The sequence below is a fragment of the Camelus dromedarius genome, chromosome 12, assembly GCF_036321535.1.
Source record: "Camelus dromedarius isolate mCamDro1 chromosome 12, mCamDro1.pat, whole genome shotgun sequence".
In the NCBI taxonomy this organism is placed as follows: Eukaryota; Metazoa; Chordata; class Mammalia; order Artiodactyla; family Camelidae; genus Camelus; species Camelus dromedarius.
Window position 1 is genome coordinate 36,144,406 of NC_087447.1, and position 21,345 is coordinate 36,165,750.

General features: G+C 39.0%; 3 protein-coding genes and 2 non-coding genes across 5 annotated transcripts in view; all 5 read left to right on the forward strand.

The window, feature by feature from the left end:
• Positions 1-6,060, forward strand: part of PIK3C2A (phosphatidylinositol-4-phosphate 3-kinase catalytic subunit type 2 alpha) — an 88,850-nt gene extending 82,790 nt beyond the window's left edge. Inside the window, exons 29-33 of the mRNA XM_010977220.3 lie at positions 135-252; positions 346-418; positions 757-866; positions 954-1,079; positions 2,917-6,060. Of these exons, the coding sequence (XP_010975522.2) occupies positions 135-252; positions 346-418; positions 757-866; positions 954-1,079; positions 2,917-3,099 (610 nt within the window). The 3' untranslated portion in view covers positions 3,100-6,060. The remainder of the gene's footprint in view (positions 1-134; positions 253-345; positions 419-756; positions 867-953; positions 1,080-2,916) is intronic.
• A 2,972-nt stretch (positions 6,061-9,032) lies between these two features.
• RPS13 (ribosomal protein S13) lies at positions 9,033-11,702 on the forward strand. The gene is made up of 6 exons (XM_010977221.3): positions 9,033-9,159; positions 9,306-9,354; positions 9,538-9,616; positions 10,413-10,582; positions 10,939-11,039; positions 11,627-11,702. Exons 1-6 carry the CDS (start codon positions 9,137-9,139, stop codon positions 11,658-11,660), a joined length of 456 nt encoding a protein of 151 aa, XP_010975523.1. The 5' UTR covers positions 9,033-9,136; the 3' UTR covers positions 11,661-11,702.
• Positions 10,166-10,257, forward strand: LOC116155522 (small nucleolar RNA SNORD14). The gene has a single exon (XR_004139409.1). It is a non-coding gene; the product is annotated as a small nucleolar RNA SNORD14 (small nucleolar RNA).
• On the forward strand, positions 11,360-11,450 carry LOC116155520 (small nucleolar RNA SNORD14). Its single transcript, XR_004139408.1, has one exon. It is a non-coding gene; the product is annotated as a small nucleolar RNA SNORD14 (small nucleolar RNA).
• Positions 11,703-18,432: 6,730 nt separating the features above from the next.
• PLEKHA7 (pleckstrin homology domain containing A7) overlaps positions 18,433-21,345 on the forward strand; it is a 207,935-nt gene continuing 205,022 nt past the window's right edge. The window contains exons 1-2 of the mRNA XM_064492545.1: positions 18,433-18,557; positions 19,408-19,521. The gene's annotated coding sequence lies outside the window, so the exon portion shown is untranslated. The remainder of the gene's footprint in view (positions 18,558-19,407; positions 19,522-21,345) is intronic.

Consider the following 21,345-nt stretch of genomic DNA (forward strand, 5'->3'; position numbering starts at 1 on the left):
AATTAAGACTCCACTTCGTATTTAAGTATATAAAAGTACATTTCTAAGTAAATATTGTAGTTGACTCTATAAATACTCCTAGATGAAATAATTTAAATCCCACTTTTTTTTGTTTGTGTTTTTTTGTTTGTTAGCTTTCCTAATAGAATGGTTCTAGGAAGAACACACATAAAAGATGTAGCAGCTAAAAGAAAAATTGAGTTAAACAGTTATTTACAGAGCTTGATGAGTGCTTCAACGGATGTAGCAGAGGTGACTATGCTAACTGAAAAATAATAACATACTATTTTTTGTGCTACATTATATTTAAATTAATGAGTCTTTTTTTTTCCCCTTCTGTCTTAGTGTGATCTTGTTTGTACTTTTTTCCACCCTTTACTTCGTGATGAGAAAGCTGAAGGAATAGCTAGGTCTGCAGGTGAGATGATTTTTTCTCCTTATTGATAATTCATGGCTTTCCTATGACCTGCAAGTCTGTAACTTCTCAGTGGGTGTGGGAGAGTGACAGTGGGGTTACTGTCTGTAACCAGTGAGAATGAGAGAAGGGTAGTCTTTCTAAGCCAGTCTATTGCTGGATAAACATAATTTACCTAATGGCGTGTGACTGCTAAAGAAGTATTTTTCAGTGGCCTACCAGGTTCTTACGTTTTTCCTCCAACATGTGATGGTCCTGGAATTAAAGCAAAAAATTTTTTTGTTGCAGCTTGAACCACTGCAAGCAATATAAAATAAAGATGAACATATTTATATTTTCAGATGCAGGTCCCTTCAGTCCTACTCCAGGCCAAATAGGAGGAGCAGTGAAATTATCTGTCTCTTACCGAAATGGTACTCTTTTCATCATGGTGATGCACATCAAAGATCTCGTGAGTGATTACAGATAATGATGATTGTAGACGAAACTTGTACCTTGGTAGGAAGCATTACTATTAAGGGAATGCTTTTCTTTATAGGTTACTGAAGATGGGGCTGATCCAAATCCATATGTCAAAACATACCTACTTCCAGATACCCACAAAACATCCAAACGTAAAACCAAAATTTCACGAAAAACTAGGAATCCGACATTCAATGAAATGGTAAGTTAAAAATCACTTCTAAAAATTTCCTAGATTTTTGTTTTGAGATTTTAAAATTTTAAACACTATAAATTTCTTTAGCTTTCAGCAACTGAACTATTTATTGTACTAGTAAAGCATACCAATAGCAGTCCAATGGTATTTAACAAAATGATGCAGAATTGAACCCTCGACCCTTGGGCTTTAAAAAGATCTTAACATCCATTATTCAACTACCCTTCCAGTGCTTAAACCCCCTCTACAACTCTCTCAAAAAGTGCATGTCTGATCTGTACTGAAATACTTTCCAGGCCATCCAGTTTGTTTCGGGCAACCCCAACTCAGATTTTTTTTTTTTTTTTTTTTTTTTTTTTTTTTTACTGAGCTGAAATCTTTACTTCCTGTAGTTTGTACCTGTGGGTCTCAGTTGTACCTGCTGGAACCATACACTTCTTTTGGTTCTTTTCCTCTTCTACACAGCATCCCTTCAGATAACTGAAGTTCAGATGCTCTTCCTCTTTATGCTTTTAAAAATATCTTCAGTATCTTTACCTTGGTTTGATAAGATGTAGTCTCAAAATCATCCTTCTGATTTGTCTTAGTTCATCAGCAGCCTAACTGAAAGCAGTAAGCAAAGCATCAGCTGAACAGCCTAGAGCAGAACTGTGACTGCTGAGCTACTCGTGGTCAACTTATAAATCTCCTCATCTGTTAAAACCTGCTTAATCCTTAGTCAGCTACTACCTTGGGATAAACACATTATTTGTGTATATTACTATTACTTCCACACGAAAATGTCTGGATAGAGATTTGGTGGCAAATAATTCTGATTTTTTAAATCAAAGCTATAAATTTATTAAAACTATAGAATATCTTTTCAGCCCTTTAAAAGCATAAAAAATGTTTGGTGAAAACCAGTTGGTATTATTCTCAAAAACTAGTATTGGCTTTTTTTCGAGTTAGTGTTATAGTTTCAAGAAAATGAAGTATGGTCAGTTTTTTTAGTTCTTTTAGTCAAACATAAGGACTAGATTAAGGAGATGTTTCTCAGAAGTTATGGTGAGGCTTCCTTGAAAATAAAAAAAAAATTCTTAAGTGTTGAATGTGGTGTTTGAAACAGAATAATAGCTTTTCAACACCAGATTTGCTGTAAACTGCATTTGGAGTTGGTGAGTTTGCACTGAATTATGAATAATCAGAAATTATCATTTCATGGTACATAAAATCCAACAGAAAAAAGACAAAGGAAATTTTAACCCCTCCTTTTTTTGTTGTTTTTGTTTTTTGGGGAAGGTAGTATTTATTTATTTGATTTATTATCGTTATTATTTTTTTTCTTTAACGGAGGTACTAGGGATCGAACCCATGACCTCATGCATGCTAAGCGTGCACTCTATCACTGAACTATACCTTCCCCCATCCCTCATTTTCTATAAAATAATTATAATTATATGTTTTCAACTTGTTTCTTTTCACTCTATTTTTCTCCCATTCTCTTCCTTTCACTTCTCTTTTTAAGATGATCTGTTAGATCATCTTAAGGCAGGCTACTATGTAATTTCTTTTCCCTTCCCCATACCTCCATTTCAGAAAAACCATGTTTCTACTTTTTAGCCAATAGTAATTTTCTGCTTCGTGCACTCCTGTGTCAGACACCCTGAGGAATGATAATACAAGCCAAGATTCTTGAAGTACAAAATGTGCATCTAAAGTATGACACAGATTCTACGAAATATGTTATAATCAATGTCATTAGTTGTAGTCACTCTTTGACTACTAATCTCACTTGTTTTTACTTACAGTAATCCTAGAAACTAGACAAATTATAATCTACTGTTTCTTTTTGCCTTTGCTATAGCTTGTGTACAGCGGATATAGCAAAGAAACCCTAAGACAGAGAGAACTTCAGCTAAGTGTACTGAGTGCAGAATCTCTGCGGGAGAATTTTTTTTTGGGTGGAATAACCCTGCCTTTGAAAGATTTCAACTTGAGCAAAGAGACGGTTAAGTGGTATCAGCTGACTGCAGCAACCTATTTGTAAGCTAGTGAATTTCTGAGCTTTGGAAGCAAGAACAGTTATAAACATGTGCACGCACACACATGTGAACTCTGTATAGTATTTTTATACTTTTGACAGAAATTGTAAAGTAAGTGTACTTGCTGCATTTCAACACATCTGTTGGACCAACAGTCACTTAACTAACTTTTATAAATTTGTTGTCGCCATTGTCGTTTTAAAGTCACATAGAATGCTATAATCCTAAACCTAATATAAAAGTCCTGAAAAAGACTTTGAGTTGGTGAAGGATTTACTCCTTTCTTGAGTAATTCAGAGGAATAGCTTTAGTGTGGTCTGATAGTACTGTGTCAGTTCAACCATCTACTTTGCATTATTTCTTACAGACACAGCATGTTTGTTTTTCTGTTTTGCACATTTTACAGCCTTTACCACTGTGTATGTTCACAAACACCAAAGGAGAGGAAAGGTGCAGGATGTTACCATAAAAAAATGCAGCTGCTAATTCACAGGGCCGAGAGGCAAAGCACAAATCATAGATAGTTATGTTAAGAACTACTAAGTAGTTTATTAGGGGGAAATAACATTGCTTTTTATTAAACATGTCTTTAAAGCCTTTTCCAGAATAAGTGCCAGTCACTGAAGTTGTAAATAATGGTGCCTTAACTTCATATGCTTCTTTGGCACTTCATTCTGATTTTTTTTTTGTAACTTGATAAATAATTGTAAGTAGTTTTCACTCACTTTTTACTAAACAGAAGAAATCATATACACTTACTAATGTTTTTCCCACAGAAAGATCTTTTTCTCTACTTCTGATATGTGACTTAGTTATTTAAGTATCAGCCATTTGATTTATGTTTTTGTTGTCCAGTAACTGAATGAGGTTCACTGACAAAGCTATACACTAAATTCCACCATTCCATTATAATCCTACATTTATTCCTAGGAGTGTGAGTTGAAGTTTGATAATTTTACCTTCATACATCTAGACTCCACTCTCTTATTAAACAAGGGAAGATGTTCACCTATGTGCCCATTCCTGTTAGGTAGAAGAACTCCATGAGTAGAGCAGCCTCTTCACAAGAGACCCAGGACAAGAATTCTAGGGTCCAGATCGAATTTTAATGTAGAACTTTATGACAAAATTTGTCTTGTAAGCTGTCTTACTTACATTTGTAAACACTGTGCATTCACATGAATTACCTTCCTTAATATAATGGGATTCAGAAGCACAAGGGACATGATTGAAATTATTCTACAGTAACCAGTAAGATTCATTTTTATTAGTTATTCATTCAACTTTACCCATAATTTTGTGTTTAGTTTGGATAAATAGGTTTGTATATTCTCATGTCTAGAATAGAAAATCAGACATTTTTTAAATGGTAAGAGATTGTAGCAGTCTGGTTGCTGTGAGATAACTGACAAAATATGCAATGAAAAATATCAAGAAAGAAAGGACAATCTCCGATTCAGTTGCCCAGAACAGAATTTTATGAACTATGTAAATGTTTGATATAAATGGTGATATACCTGCAGAACAGATATAGAAGAGTTGACGATGTATCAGTGGGACAGGTTATAAAAAAAACTTGAAATTTTCGGTGCCTAACACTAACGGTCCATTTGTAGGAAACCCCATGAGGATGATTTATGAATGTCTTTTTTTTAATTTTATGTTAAGATGTATTGTCTATTTAATAAGTTAATTAAAATGCAGATCAAAGCCGTTTATTTGCTTTTTCCATATACGGTTAACATTTCCTTAAAGTGTATAAGTAGCTTTGCAAATGTAAAGAAGTACTAGATATTTTCACTTAAGTTTTTGAGACCTAATTCCATTCCATGAGTTGTCACTTAGCCACTGTTTAAAAACAAACAAAAAAAAGTACTGTCTTAGTAAAAGGTCATTGTTAATTGGACTCAATGTATACTGCCTATTTGCAGTCTGTTACAGCAGTGTCTTTTACACAAATAACAGAGCTAGAAATACAATACCACTTTTCAATGACAAGAAATATGGATTCTTATCTAAAAGTGTATATTATGATTAATATTGTACAGTTTAACCAGAGTTCAGAAGAAGTGGTAATGTTTTCTCTTAATTTAATTCATTATGTGCCTTCTTTGGTTATTAATAAACACACAAACATGCTTCACATATATTTTAAATGTAAGTTATTTCTTTATGAAATGCTAATCTTAGCCCTTACTGCTCCCCCCTCCCAGAAAATTGACAGAGGCACCTCTTTGCACTACTTACTATCAATAAATTTTAAATCAGTTTTTTTAAAACATTTTTTTAAAGCTTGCAGTAAAGTAAATCTGAAACAAAAGTTTAAACAAACTGGCGAAGACACTAATTTTTATGTGTAATCACAATGTTTATACCTATCTTTACTGAGTAAAAATAATTATGCTACAGGTAGGTCCTACACCAGAAGAATTCTTTCCTCTTGCAGTGTTTGGGATTTGAAAATAATGGTTTACTCAAAGAACCTATTATTTCTCTACTGAAGAACCCAATGTGGAACTTGCACTGATGTTTTTATTACTGCCTTTATAAGAATCTATAGGTATTTAAATATTAAGGCATGTATGACCTTTGATAAAGTATTTTATCTTTTCAAATTAATGTTGTATAAAAGTTTTAATACCTTGCCTTAAATTGGTTGACTGTTCTTTCTGGGATTCAAGTATTGTGGATTTAAAAAAGAAAACATTCAATTTGATACTTTAGATTAAAAAGGAATGAAATCCCACTATCATAATCCATGGATTCACTTACATGCTGTTTGACTAGCAGTGCAAACATGAATGAATATGGCAATTAGTCTCATCTATAAGAACCAAACACTTCAATTATATTATGGTAGTTAGTAGAGATGTATAATATTTTTATTAATATCTTGAATATATTCAGTGGACTGAATGTGACTTCATAACTGTACTATGATTGTATTAAAATATTTCTAGAACAAAGGATCTCTGCTATTATTTCTTTCCTCATCAACATTAACATTTTTGGTTCCAAACTTTAATATGAGCTGTTAACTGTTCTTTGCGTCTCACCCAGGAATTTATTAGGTTCAAATAATCCTGAATTTCAGACTGGCCTGTCATTTGCCCCTAAAAATATCCAAGTAGAGTGTCTAGAAGGTATGGACTGCCACTTAACTAGAACCCCATTACCATTTCATAGAAGTGAAATGCTTCTGTGAGTATGGTCCTTGGATTTAGTAGTTTATTCAAGTATTAAATAGTAGGGTAATATAGCCATATTATAGACATACCTACAGAACAGGCAAATGTTGACTCATAATACCATACCTCCATCCTGGAATGATACCATTGAGACTGTGGTTCTCTGACCCTAGAGGTAACATGTAAAAGAGCCCAGAGACCATGAAAGAGCAGGAAATTAGAGCCAGTTACTTTGGTTGATAAACTCAGTTTCTATCAGGTAAAACAAAAACAAAAACACCTTTATTTTACCCTTACTCTTTGGAACACTTTATCATGTAAATTTTAGACATGTACAAAGTTACAGGACAGTATAATGTCCTCCATGAATGAATCCCATCCCACACCTTCAACAGTTACCTTAAGGTTAATCTTGTTTGAGCTATGTTAATTAGGATGTGCCTAGGTGTAGATATCATTTTTTCTACTTGGGACCTTAAATGTATGGATCAGTAACTTTCTTCAGTTTTCAATAATTTATTATGACTTCTTTTCCAGTTGACTACGTCTTTCTTCAACTGTTTAACCTCTCCATTGAGCATTTATTTTGGTTATTGTATTTGTCACTTCTAGAACAACTGTTTGGTTATTTTTGTTTGTTTCAATCATGACCAAGAAGGAAAAACACAAGACTGCCAAGATCAGTGAAGAAAGAATAGTTTTTTTCAACTAGTGGTGCTGGGAGAATAAGATAACCATGTGCAAAAGAATGAAGTAGGACACTTGCAGCATATACAAAAATTAATTCAAAATGGACCCAAGACCTAAACATTACTAAAATTAAAAAACTCTTAGAAGAAAACATAGGTGTATATCTTTGAAACCTAGGATTAGACAGTTTAAGTATGTACAAAAAGCACAAACTACAAAAGAAAAAGATAATGATAAAAATAAAGATACCCTATGAGGATAATCAGTAAGATACTGTGTTGGGAGGGAGAAGATCTCCTTTAGTCTTCCTCAGGGAAGTCCTCTCTGAAATGACACAGAGGCCAGGATCTGAAAGCCAGATCTGAGAAAATCTTGGAGAAGAGCACTTCAGGGAGTGGTAACAGGAAGAGGAAAGGAACACGCTTGTTACCTTGGAGGTTAAGAAAGAAATGTGGCTGGAGCGTTTAGAACCAAGGGGATTTTGGTAAGAGGTCAGGGGTTTGGATTTTACTCTAAATGCACTGAGAAAGTATGGTAGAGATTTATTCAGGGGAATAATAATCTGATTTAAGTTTTCTTAGATCACTCTGACAACTGGGTGGAGAATAGGTTACATGTGTTTGGGGTGGGCACATGAGTAAAAGCACAAATTGCATGGATACCAGAGTTCCCCAGGTGAGAGATGATGGTGGCTTGGATTAGGGGTAGCAGCGGAAACAAGTGAATGTATTCGTGATATATTTTTGTGATAGAGCTGAGATGACTCTTAAACGGAATAAGACGAGGAAACATTGAGACTCAAGGTTTATGGTTTGAGTAAATGGGTAGTGTTTAATTGATAAAGGATCTGGAGTAGGTAGGTAGGGGTGGAGATTGGGAATTGGAGCCATGTTAAAGTGAGATACCTACCCCATATCTGGGCTAAAGATGTAAATTTAGCTAATGATAAGAATGTATCTTTGCTAGGGAAAAAAAAAGATTACTCAATTTGAATGAAATTCCTAATGCTTTGGGGAAAATTACTCATCAAGTAGTGACATGGAAAGAGTGGTGATGAATGCTTCAATGCTTAAGGTTTCTTTAAAATCTAACCAATTACTTTAGACCTGTAGACAGTAATTTCTCTGACCTTCCTCCTCCCCGATGTCACGCAGTATTTGAACAAGCTCCTTCATTTGCCCATTTTTTCAACGCATTCCTGTGTAACAGCACTGAGTCTTAAAAGAGTTTCAGTGGCAGTTTCCTTGTGCCAACAACTTCAAATGCCTCATTTTCCCCTTCATCCGCCCCACTTCCCTTCACCTCCCTACATCCAGCTCCGGCCTTTGCCATCGTGTTCCCAAGGTTCTTCCATGTTCACCAACTCTCTCACTCCGGATGCGGCTCCATTGCCCAACACTTCTCCCGGCCGAAACTAGCGCCCCAAGCAACGCCCCACAGCCCAGTGTAGAGGAGAGTGACGAGGTCTCAAGTGGTGGGCTGGGTATAGGGTAGAGGTCCGCCAGGGCCTAGTTCAAGTCCCTCCGCAGGTTAGTCTCCGTAGTCAATGATCCCTCCCTTGAAAGATAAGAAATGGTATTGCTAGGCAAGGCAGTAGCCACTACCATTACTTCCAGTGAAGCACTTATCACCTTAGTATTTATTGTACCTGCAAATATTTCAAAAGCAGGGACAGACTCTGAGGTCTTCAGTGCCGAGACATGGCCTGGCGCTAGTGAATGAACAACTGTGTAGGTATGAACGTCAGGAGCCCAAATTCGCTAGGCGGCAAGAGCGCGCAGATAGTGGCCTTCCATAAGGCGGGGACCAAATCCACCAACCCGTGCAGTCATATCTGCTCTGCGCACTCCTAGTCCGGGATCCGAATTTGCACAACCTCACTGCAGTCAGCTTGTCTTGCAAGTGAACAGACGCGTGGGGAGGAGGGCTCTTTTTCCCGCTCCGGCGTGTAGCCGCCTCAAAGACCAATGCATGCCGGGATATGTAGTCCACGTTGAAATGCATTTCGGGCTATGTAGTTACGCCGACGCCGGAAATACGTAGCTCAGCCCCGCCTCCTGCGGACGAGGAAGTAGCGGCGTGTTGCGTCACTTCCTGCGCGGAGGGTAGCTTCCTGCGGCGTTCCCAGCCTCGTTCTCTTTTTCGCTGCCGGACCGTCGCCATCATGGGTCGCATGCACGCTCCCGGGTGAGCCCAGGTTTCTGAGCGGGTTACAGGGCTGGATCCGGGGGTGGAGACAAAGGAGGCGGTGTGGACAACGGGTCGAGGGGGTGAAGTTCTGGGCTGCTGTGGCATGGGCCGCCTCCTCACCCCCAGACTGCTTCTCTCCCCAGGAAGGGCCTGTCCCAGTCAGCTCTGCCCTACCGCCGCAGCGTACCGACCGTAAGTAACATGGGGGGACCGAGGAGAGGTCGGGAGGGGGTGCCATTCGTCGTTCCGGAGAAGCGGCGTGGGGATGGAGACCACGTGTGCACGAGGAGCGCGGTTTTGACTCGGAGGGGATCGCTATGCTTCGGTACCATCCCCAGTTTCTCTTTCTGAGGCGAATTTCTTTTCCATAAACAGTGGCTGAAATTGACGTCTGATGACGTGAAGGAGCAGATCTACAAACTGGCCAAGAAAGGCCTGACTCCCTCACAAATTGGTGAGTGTTTTTGTCTAATGTAGCGCTTTCCGCCTGCCCTTGCATAACTTGCTGAAATAGACTGACAGTAAATGTGTCTCAAGTGGCCTGAAAATTTTCTGCCCATTTTCCTGTCGTTACTGTTGATGATGACCGAGGTCTAGCCTTCATCTGCTGAACTCAAGTTCTTACTTGGGAGACGGTAAAATGATTAAAATGCTTACCAAAATCTAATCAGCGTTCACTTTGGGCTAGGCACTGCCTGCTCTGGGTGCATGATTTTATGCACTTTACCTGTACTGTCCTCGTTTAATTCTGATAGCCAGACTTAAAATACTTTCAGTAAATGCTAGTAGTTTTCCCTGTCTTAAGTTGAGGAAACTGAGGCACATTGCAGCTATACAACTAGCCCCAAATCAGATTGGCTACTCAGAGTGCTCATCACACTTGCTCACAAGATGGTGGAGGTATCATACACAACAGGGAACATGTAATAGATTGTTAGGTGGTGAGATGGTGCTATTATGAAGAATACCATTGATTCCCTTGGTAGCCTGTAGTTCAGCAAGCTCACTATGATGATGGTTTTCCAACATTCGCAGTTTCCACCAGAAGGGTTTTTTCTTTGGTGTTGGGTTAACCTTCCTTGGATGTCTGAGTGAGCTTGGTGTGCTTTCTCACTTTCCTGTTTGTGATGTATGAAAGTAAGCCCTGTTTTGACAGGTAAGAAACACGGAAAGTGACTTGATCTCATGCTTGACATAATACTTGCCAGTTTGTGTGTTTGGTTTGGGAAATTATTTTATTCCCTTTTCAGGTGTGATCCTGAGAGATTCACATGGCGTTGCACAAGTACGTTTTGTGACAGGCAATAAAATCTTGAGGATTCTTAAGTCCAGAGGACTTGCTCCTGATCTTCCTGAGGATCTTTATCATTTAATTAAGAAGGCTGTTGCTGTTCGGAAGCATCTTGAGAGAAACAGGAAGGTAAGAGAATAGAACTGCTTGTGCTAACTCATTTCAGTAAAATACAGTGCATCTGATTTGAATTCTCTAAGGTGGCTTAGTGTGCAAACAGGTCACACTGCAGTTGGCTTTGAAATAAAAATTCTACCAGGAGAGATTTGTAGGGGGAGCTTTGGCTCCCTAGGCGCAGAGTATTCAGTTGGCTGAAAATATTGAGGTGTTTATTTGCATTTTCTATCATTCCTGTTAAGTCTTCTGGAGCCTTATGAACTTAATCTGGCCACATGAATCTTAGCCTATGATTCTGTTCATTCCTTGGTTGAAATAATGTTTAGTTTTGAGTAGTTTTCCTGAATTCTATCAACTTTTACTTTTAGGATAAAGATGCTAAATTCCGTCTGATTCTGATTGAGAGCCGTATTCATAGGTTGGCTCGCTATTACAAGACCAAACGAGTCCTCCCCCCCAATTGGAAATAGTAAGTATCAACCTGTTTTTGTTAATGACAAGAGTTGGCCAGATATTAATATAGTAATAAAAAGACCTGACAGTAAAAGTTTTAGGCTGAGGATATGTGGTCAATTCTCATAGCAAGAATACAGCCATAGAGGATACATCAACACATGGGTGTGGCTGTGTTCTTTTGAAACTATTTACGAAGATGAGCAAAGGACATAGTTTGGTATTTGGTAGACTACTGATGTAGAACACAAGCTATTTGACTCCCTTTTAGATAGTAAAGTTTCACTTACCTCTGCTCCCAGGTGTGTATGTTACCTTAATTTTTGCATAGATTGCTCACTGTGATGATTAATTTCTGGACATTCACAGTTTCCACCAAAAAGGTTTTTCTTTATGTTCGCTAGTTCTTCCTTGGATGTCTGAGTGAGCATCTTTATTCATTGTGCTTGAGCACAGTGAACTGATTCAGGAGCTCAGGTGCATTTTATATATTTGGGGGTTATTTTAGCTGTTAGGAAACAGCTCTATTTTGAGAGCATCTGAATGAATATGGAGGACTTTTATTAATCCAGCTCTTCTCCTCTCCCCTCTTTTTCTTTTCAGTGAGTCATCCACAGCTTCTGCCCTGGTTGCATAAATTTGTGTGTACTCAAGCAATAAAATCATTGTTTAAGTAGAAGCATGTTTTGTGTTTCTTTCCCTTACAAAATTGTCTGGTTTGTGTTTTCTTTTTTGATTTGGAAGTGTTTTAGCAGAATTAGAATTGTGTGGTATCACAGGGAGCAATAAGATAATACCTCTTCACTGCTCAACTAGGTGAGCAGTTGATACCTTTATGAGCAGTTGCTGTATACACGGTGGGTGGTGGGTAGTGGAAGAAATTAGGAAGTAGTGACTTACTGTTCTGATGTTATGGCAGAAATGTTTCTGAGTAATTTTGATACACTTAGATGTATTTGAGGTAGATCTGTGATAGATGTTATCCATAGTATAATGTTAGACATACATGAAGGTTTCTCTGGGGGGCTGGGCATGTTTAGTATGGACAGACATCAGGGGCAGTCCCAGTCTTGCAGGTGAAGTTTAAAGTTTAAAAGATGAGGAAGAAGGGATTCAAGGAACGATAAGCAAGCACAGTTGGAGCAGAGGGAGCAGGAAGACCTACCTAAGATGAGCTCAGGTCCCTGAGCCTTGCAACTTTTGGGTGGGTTAGAATAAAATTTATGTACCTCAGTGTTGTCAGAATATTCCATTTAATTCTTAAAACCTAACTAATGAGGTATATGGGTATCCTGTTGAAAGAGGCAGCCTTGGACAACTGGAGTGAGTTTAAGGTTGAAGACCAGTAAATGAGAAGATCAGGTCTAGCTGGTTTGCAGAGCCATACTCTAGAATTCAGAAAAAGTTAAGCAGGCCATACATATATACTACCTTATTTTCTAAGTGTTTATCACTTGGATATATTTAATAGTAAGCTTTTTACTTAAGCTTTACCCAAAGCAGTAAAATCAAAGTTGTGTTTGAAATCACTCTAAGGCAAAGTCCCGTGTATTCAAGAAACCCAGTCTTACAACTAGCATTGATGTCCTGTGGGGTGCCAGGCTCTGGGGGTAACAGACACCTTGTTCTTTAGGACACTTCACATACTTGCTCTGTGCGGGGTATGCTGCTCTCTGTGCTCTGATGGGTACGTAAACTGGTTCATCCCCACCTCCTGATGGGCTCACAAACAGTTTTGGGGAAACAGGAATGGAATAAGCCAGTTTCAGTATTTTACCCAATTCTTACCTAGTGTTAGATGTGAATTCCTGATCCCTGTGCTTTTGTGTTCATGTCGTAAAAGTGGCTAACCGTCATGAACCAAATAATAAACTTACTGTAATAAGGCAAACATCTCCAAGAGTGGTGAACAAGTAAAAGAACGTAACAACAGCATGATGCTTTGAAAACCCCAGTTAAGCTAGGCAAATGGGTATTGATGGTTCTGGACCCAAAACTGGTCAGTAGTAGTAGATTTGATGTTTCAAAGCATCTCTAGGTTTTAATTACAAGAAGTATTTATATCTTTATAATTCTTGCCATCAAACCAAAAGAATTACTGCAAATACTAAATGTGACTACATGTTGGGAGGTTTTTTAATGCATTAAGCAATATACTTGGTTTTAAACAATAAGGAAATGTAAAAACCACCTGCAGTCCTTTTGAGTGTGGGCAGAGGATTCAAACTTGGTTTTTGGAAACAGCCCTGCTACTTAAAAGGCTGTGTGGTTTAGGGGGTCTGATCTCAATCTCTAAATTACTGTGAGGATCACATGAGGTTCTTAATATGTGGCAGTAGTTAAATCATTCAGAGAAAATTTTAACAATCCCTTCAGTGACCATCCCTCCAGACCACTTCCTGTTAATGTAATCACAGGCGCTTTTTGCACATGGGTATTATGATTGTCATTCCATAGTCTTCACTTGTTACGTCCTGGTTTTGGGTATTTCATAGAAGATGTTATGTACTCTTGTCCTGTTGTCTTGAGATAAATTTCCAGAAACAGGATCTTTGGTATGTATATTTTATATTTTGTGTGTTTTGCAGAACTCATGTGTACTGATACGTACTCAAAAAGTGCATGAGTGTCATTTCTTTACATCCTCTTAAAATTGTTTTTGTTTACATCTTTAAGAAACTGATATTCTCCTTTACCTCTTTGATGGCTAATGAATATTGTACATTTACTTTTTGTGAATTGCCTATGGGGACCCTATTCCAGTTTCTCTTTCAGAACACTGTTATTAACCCTTTATCATGTGTTACAAATATTTTCCCCAGCTTATTCTTTGTCCTTTGATCTTATGGTCTTTTTGCTGTGTAAGTCTAAGAATTCTGGACACTGTCCCTGATGTTTTTCCTTAATGATCTTTTTCTTTTTTAAATGGATCATTAATTAAGTTATTTGGGGGGGGTTCTCCCTTCTGTTAAATATAGTATGGTCTTCATCTGTCTTGTAGACTTAGACATTCATTCTTCCTTTTCAAACGAGAGCTCCCATATGCTTTTTCTTAGTCACATCTATTTTGACAGTTGGAATCAGCATATGCATATTATTTGTCCAAATCTACCCATATGTGAGCTCCTAGGATTTGAAGGTTTCCTTTAACAACTGTTCTCTTCATTTAAAAATAGTCCTTTCTTCAAATGGCAGGAGTTTGTCTTATTTTTTAATTGAAGTTATGCATATATTTGATTTTATGAGACTTATGACTAAAAATAGTCCCTTTCCTTTTGCAGCCTAAAGTCCAGGGCAACCACTTCAACTCCACTATTTTTCTTCTTTTTTGTTGTTTTTAAATTTTGTTTTTATTGACATGTAGCTGATTAACAATGTTAGTTTCAGGGGTACTCAGCTGTTTTTCTGACATACAGTATGCCTTCTTATTTCTAAATAACTTTTTTTTTTTTCCTAAATTGAGGTGAAATTTACATATAAAATTCATCACTTTAAAGTGAAAAATTCAGTGGCATTTAGTACATTCATAATGTGCAACAACCACTCCTATCTAGTTCCAAAACATTTTCATAACCCCAAAATAAAACCCCTTACTCAAAGCATTTACTCCTCATTCTCCTCTCCCCTCCAGCCCTTGGCAACTACCAGTCTGCTTTCTTTTCCTATGGGTTTACCTATTCTGAATATATCATATAAATGGAATTATACAACGTATGACCTTTTATGTTTGGCTTTCACTTAGCATGATGCTTTTGGGGCTCACTGACGTAGCATGTGTTTGTATGTCATTTTTATGGCTAATATCCCACCTTATGTTTATACCATAATTCTTTTATATATTCATCAGCAGATGGATATTTAGATTACATCTATCTTTTGGCTATTTTGAATAGTGCTGCTATAAACATTCATGTACATGTACTTGTTTCCAGTCCTTTTGGATATATACTTGGAAGTGGAATTGCTCTAAGTAACATTCTTATACTATGATTTCTTGATTTTAGTTTATACTTCTTCCCCTGGAATCCTCATAATTATATGTTTACATATATGTAATTCTACACTTAACGTTTCTGTAAGTAGATACATTTACATAAAATGTTAGTAATTACTTTGTTCTTCCATCTGCTCAGTGTTCTGTGCTCCTGTCTCATGTGTTCATCCCTAAATGTTGAACCATAGTTCAAATCTCAATATGTTCAATCAATTTTACTTTTGTTTTTACTATGTGGTGATACCCCTCCCAGGACTCTTATCCTCTAGCTCCAACTCAAACAGGTTACTCTTGAGATCTATAGTTCTGGGGTCTCCTTTTGCCATCAGTATAGAATTCTTTTTGCTTCCAGTGTCAGAGTACCCGTTTCCACATCACGTCTTCCTCTTTCTTTGTTTACTGTTTCCTTTCGGTGAAACATCCTCTAGTAGCTCCCGAAGAAAGGGCTCAATCCTTGGACCTCATTTCTTCTCTGTTTATACTAACATTGAGTCTGGCTTTAAATGCTATCTGAGGTTATTATGCTAAAATTTCTACCTCCAGGGCAGATCTCTGAACTCCAGTCTGAGATATGCATCTGCCTATTCAGATCCCCAAGCGGATCTCTGATATACACCTGGACTTTATCCTGAACTAAACTTGATTTTTGCAGCCCAAACCTCTGTCCCAAGACATCTCCATCTCAGTAAATGGCAACTTGATTCATCCTTGGACCAAAAACCTGCGTCATCCTTGCCTTTTTTCCCTCTTACACCACATATCCACTTGGTCACCAAATCCTCTTGGCTCGATCTTTACAATATATCCCCAGATTTGACCACTTACCACCTCTTCTACAAACACCCTAGTCTGAGTCACCTTCACTTACCCTTACTATTGTAAAAGCCTCCTAACTGTTCTCTCTTTGACCTCCACCAACATCTTCTACATCCAGCATCTAGAGTGCTTTTTTTTTTTTAAGACTTTATTTTTTAAATAGTGGTACTGGAGATTGAACCCAGGACCTCGTACATGCTAAGCATGCACTCTACCACTGAGCTTTACCCTCCCCCTCTAGAGTGGTCTTTTAAAATCTAAGTCACATGGTGTCCCAAGTGCTCAAAAACTTCCAGTGGTTTCCCGTCTCCTTTAGAATAAAATTTATAATCCATACCTTGCCCTACAAGGGAGCGTTAGGATCCTGGCAGGAAAACAGGTGAGTGTCACACTCAAACTGAGGAATTTGGAGACTGTTTACTACAGGAACTCTTTTCAAAGGTGTGAGTGGGGTTTAGGGAAGCCACGGGCAAACTATGTGAGGTTCCCTGGAGCTGGCAATCACGGGAAGGCATTAGGCATTCCCACTCTAGCTGAAGAACGAAGGGAACTCAGAGCTGCTGAGCATCACCTGGCAGAAGCTGTGGCTCTCAGAAAGACTCTGCCTGCCCTCTGATTTTTGCAGATGCCTCCCATTGGCTAAATGTCATAGGAAGCCAGACATCAAGAGAGCCTGTTGGCATGGCCCATAATCAGCTCCCCAGGCAACAGAGCAGGGTGGATAGTGGGTCTAGGGGGACAAAAGCAAAGTATTCAGGACAAAGGGCCCTGTGATCTGTCCTATGCGTTCATCTCCTACCACGCTTCCCAGTCATACTGGCCTGGTTTCACAAGTACTCTTCGCTGGTCATTGCCCTTGTTCATTCCTGTGCCTGGAAGGCTCTCCCCCAGATATCTGTGTGGCTTGCTCCTTCACTAAGGTTCAACTGACCTCAATCAGTGAGGCCCTATCCAAAAGAGCTCCCTCCCACCCAGCACTCCATCCCCCCACTTCAGAGTCCTGATTACCACCTCACGTGTTATTTTCAGATTATATGAAAGCCCCGTTTGTTCACTGCTATATCCCTAGTATTTAGAATAATGTCTGGCACATAGTAGGTTCTCAATAAATATTGGTTAAATAAATGCACACAAGGGATGAAAAAAACTTTTGAGATCTTGGGAAAAGTCTTTTTCAGCTCCCACTGTGGATTGATAAAATTTGAATGGAAATAGAGTCTTAGTTGGAAATCATTTTTCCTAAAAACTTATCACTGCTTATTTTTAGCTAAAAACAAACAAAAACTGCTGTTGAGAAATCAGATGTCATTCTGATTCCCACTCTTTTGTTTGTAATCTTTTTTCTTTTTCTTCTTCCTTTTCTTGACCTGATGCTTTTAGGATCATCTCTTTATTGCTTAGTGTTCTGAGATTTGCAATAATACCTTGATTTTTGTCTGTTTTCATTTGTTCTGCAATGTGCTTAGTGAGCTATTTCAGTTTCAAAATTGCCTTGCAGTTCTGGGGAATTTTCTTGAATTATTCCTTTAATATTTCTTCCATACTATTTTCTATGTTATCTTTCTGGAACTCGTTATTTACACATCAGATTTTTGGACTGAGCTTCTAATTTTTGCATCTTTTACCAACTATTGTCCATCTCTTTTCCTACTTTACGAGAGATTTCAACTTTATCTTCCAAAATTATTACTAATTTTTCCATTTCTACCTTTATCTCAGAGCCAGTGGTATGTTGGTAAATGCTGTTATATGTATGTTGGTGTGTGTTTGTATATATGTATATATACATAGTATTTACATATATATGTTGTATATATGTCTGCATGTTGTGTGTTGGTAAATGTTTTAACAACTCTGAAGTGAAGGGGACAACTCTGATTTGTGTAGTTTACCTATTTCTGGGGTAGAAAAACTCCCTCTGTGATCAATTTCAAGCTACCAATATGGTATCACTTAGCAGTAGACCATTACATAGTACTTCCCCCATACAGAAACAACAAACATAAGTGACTTCAAGATCATGGATAGTAACAAAACTATATAAAATAATTAGGAAGTGAAGAGCTTTGAGTATTTGTTTTGAATATAATTTGTTTTGAAATAATTTATTTATCTGAGTTTATATAATTTAATTTTTAATAACTCCTTGTGCTTAACTGGCTTGCACAATTCCTGCAAATGTAACAGTTGGCTCTTGGCGAGCTTTTATGAGCCAGATCTAGCTCACCACCGCTCAGAGCTCATCTTTGTACCCTGAACTTTCTTCTTACAGAAACCTGTTGTTTCACAGATGAAATACCTTCTCATCTCTGAATACATTAATGATAATCTTAAACTTTTTCTGCCTCTACATTGTTTTCTCTGAGCTCCTTTTTTATTTGCTTGTCTTTTATGTTAGAGGGTTTCCTCACATGTCTGATAATCCTCGTAAGGATCTGAATTGTGATGCCCACTACAGTATACAGACAGCACAGAATTGTATCCAGATGCAGTTCCTCTTTTTCACTACTAGGTGGCGTTGATTGCTGTTGTTGCTGGGGATGCTGACACTACCCCATACCTGCAGCTTCTTAAAATTTAAAAGTTTTCTCACATTTGTTATTTTTTTTGATTTTCAGCTTCCCAAAAAGTTGACTCCACATTTCTTGGGGAGGAGGTTTGGCATAAATTCATTTAAGAAAATTGCCTCCATTTTAAAGATGAGGAAACTGAGGCTCAGAAAAGGTAACTCAAACTAAGGTCATTAGGATGCCTGGTGTTCGTATCACTGTCCCTTTATGCCTCTTATCCATTGTCTCAGTTTTTTTTTTTTTTAAAGAGAAGTGCAAATTAACAAAGACCTTTTTCTTTGTTCTTGTTCTTCTGGACAAATCAATTTAAAAATTATTAACAGTTAACATTTTAGCTACTTCCTAATATATGATAATATATTCATTAGAGAAATAAAAATTTTAAATCTCCAGGAGTCTAAGTGAATTTAAGCACTTTTTTATATTGTTTTTCTCTCATTTTCTTACCTGTGAGTAGAAATCATAGATCTCTTAAGCTAAAGATAACAGTACTTTCAGCTCTAAGCCAGTGCTATTCCCAGCATCCCAGCCTCACCTACCATCACACTATTTCATATACTATTATCTTTGCTGCAAACACAGTGACATGTATAGCAGTAGTTTGGGAATGGTAAGCCCCCATATCAAGATAGTTTTACCTCCCTAGGGGAAAGGAGGTGGGCAGGATTGGGCAGAGAGTTTTAACTCTGTCTATAATGTTTTATTTCATAAGCTAAGAGGTAGGTACAAGGGGTTTTGTTATATTCTTTTTCTATGCTCAACCTAACTCATTTTAAAAGTCACTATGAGGTTTAGAGTTATAAAAGCAGTTCATTTACTCCACAAATAGAGTCCACATGACCTATGGTTTGGTTTGGGTTGGGGTCGTTACAGATGGCTGTTCAGTTTCTGTTTTAACTCCGCCAGGGACAGGAAGATCACCACTCAAAAGAGGTTTGGTTTTTACTGTTGGGTAGCAGTTCTTCATGTGTCTACTGGGTCTCACCCGGAGCTCTATTTCACAGGGCTGTGGTGAGAGGGAAGGAGATGGAAGAGGAGGAAGAAGTTGGAAAAGCAGAAAGCATCTGTCTCTGCAAGGGGACGGTCCTCTCCGGTTCCAGCAGCCAGTGTGCCTGAGGGTGAGCCGGGCTCGGGTATCTGACGGGGGAGAGGCTGCGCTGGGGCTGCGCGCCTCTCCACTCAGGCACCGACCAACAGGTTGGAGGTTGGAGCTTCTGGGTTGCCTTTGCGTTGCCTGTATGGGGACACTATGGTGCTGGGCCTGGAATGCAGGGGGGACTTGGGACAGAGAGACCATCCAGTGCTGGAGGTGTGGGACAGTCCATGTCACCCTGGCGGTCCTGCTCTGCCAGTATCTGCTCTTCTAGTTCAGGGACAGGGCACTTTGGACTGATCCGGGGTCCTCTCAGCCTGGGTCGTCAGCACCAGCACTCACACCCCACCAACATGGCTTTTCGCTGAAATACTGGAGCAGCACTCTTGAAAGAAGAATGGTTAGGTAGGTACCCTACCCTGTGAGGGGCATTAGACAGAGCCCCTCCCATTGCCCTAAATCTCTAGCTAACTTGTTGCAGCGACTGAAATCCCATCATTGGAAAAGAACATACATTTCCTAGATGGTCTGGCACATTCTTTGAAAGCCTGCACAGATACAGTTATAAGCTAACAGATTCACAATGATCCAAAGGTAAACAGCAAAGCTCTACACTAACTAAAATGATATTATTTATGCAAATCACCCCTGAGCACTAACCACCTCTAACTTAGGATCAGGGAGTTATGGGTCGCAAACCCTTTTGTTTCCATGATTCACTGGAACCTTATAGCAAACCTGTACTGCAGGAAGTATTAAACTTCTCTGCCTCAGTTTCCTCTTGTGAAATGGAGGTAAAGGCCCTTGCCCAAGGTCATATGGCCAATTGAGGCCACAAAGACAGGACACTAGATTTTAGAGACAGAAGGACTTATTTCTTCCTATTTTCTCAAAGCAGCCTGGAGTGTGACACTCTCAACTCTATGGAAGGACAGGTCTCTGACCTTTGAAAGCAAGATAAAGAATGGGTGAAGCTGGAAAGGGAAAGTCATTTGGGCGGGTGTGTGATGGACCTGGAGTGCAGGTCAGGCTGGTCACTGAGGAAACTGAACCGGGATTTGGGAATGTGGTCAGTTAGCTGTTCAGGTGATGAGACTGAGGTCCCCCCTACCTACCCAGGCGAAGAGCCTGGGTTGGGGAGTCTGCAAATAGCACAGTCAGGATGGAACCCAGGCTGTCAGTGTCTGAGCCCTGTTTTCCCCATCAATGCACTGCCCCCAAGGGGTGCTGTGTGAACTTCGGAAGTCTCACTGCCCTGCTGATCCTTACTAGAAAAGAGGAGTTTGGACCAGGTAGGCTTCCCTGGCTATGCCATGCCAAGTTCTGGAAGCAGGTGAAACGGTTCAAGTCTCCAGCACCTCTAGAAGAGAGGCCCGGGGACAGGAAGGATGAGTGTTTCCAGTCCTGACTGAATCACTTTTTCTTACATTAGAACAGATTCCTTTCTGGGCTGAAGGTTGGAAACTCAGGTGCACCCATGCGTCATCTCCTAGGCTCTGCCTAGCCTGCCCATTTATTCATTCAGCAACACTCTCTAAAGCTTACGATGGCCCTGGCCCCTCCTCTCTCCTCTCTTATCCAGCTATCCATCCATCCAACCAGTCAACAAATAGTTATTGAACTATGTCAGCTGCTATTTTAGGGTTTGGGATACAACAGCGAACAAAACCAAACATAGTCCCTGCTCTCATGGAGCCTACATAGTTTTGAAGGGGAGAGGTATTAAGCAAATAATCACTATACAGATGTAGATGTCAACCACAGAAGTGCTGCAAAGGAGACTAAAGGAGACATGCCTGGTGCTGTGAGAGCCAACATGGTGGGGTGGGGGTGGGGGCAGAGAAGGCCT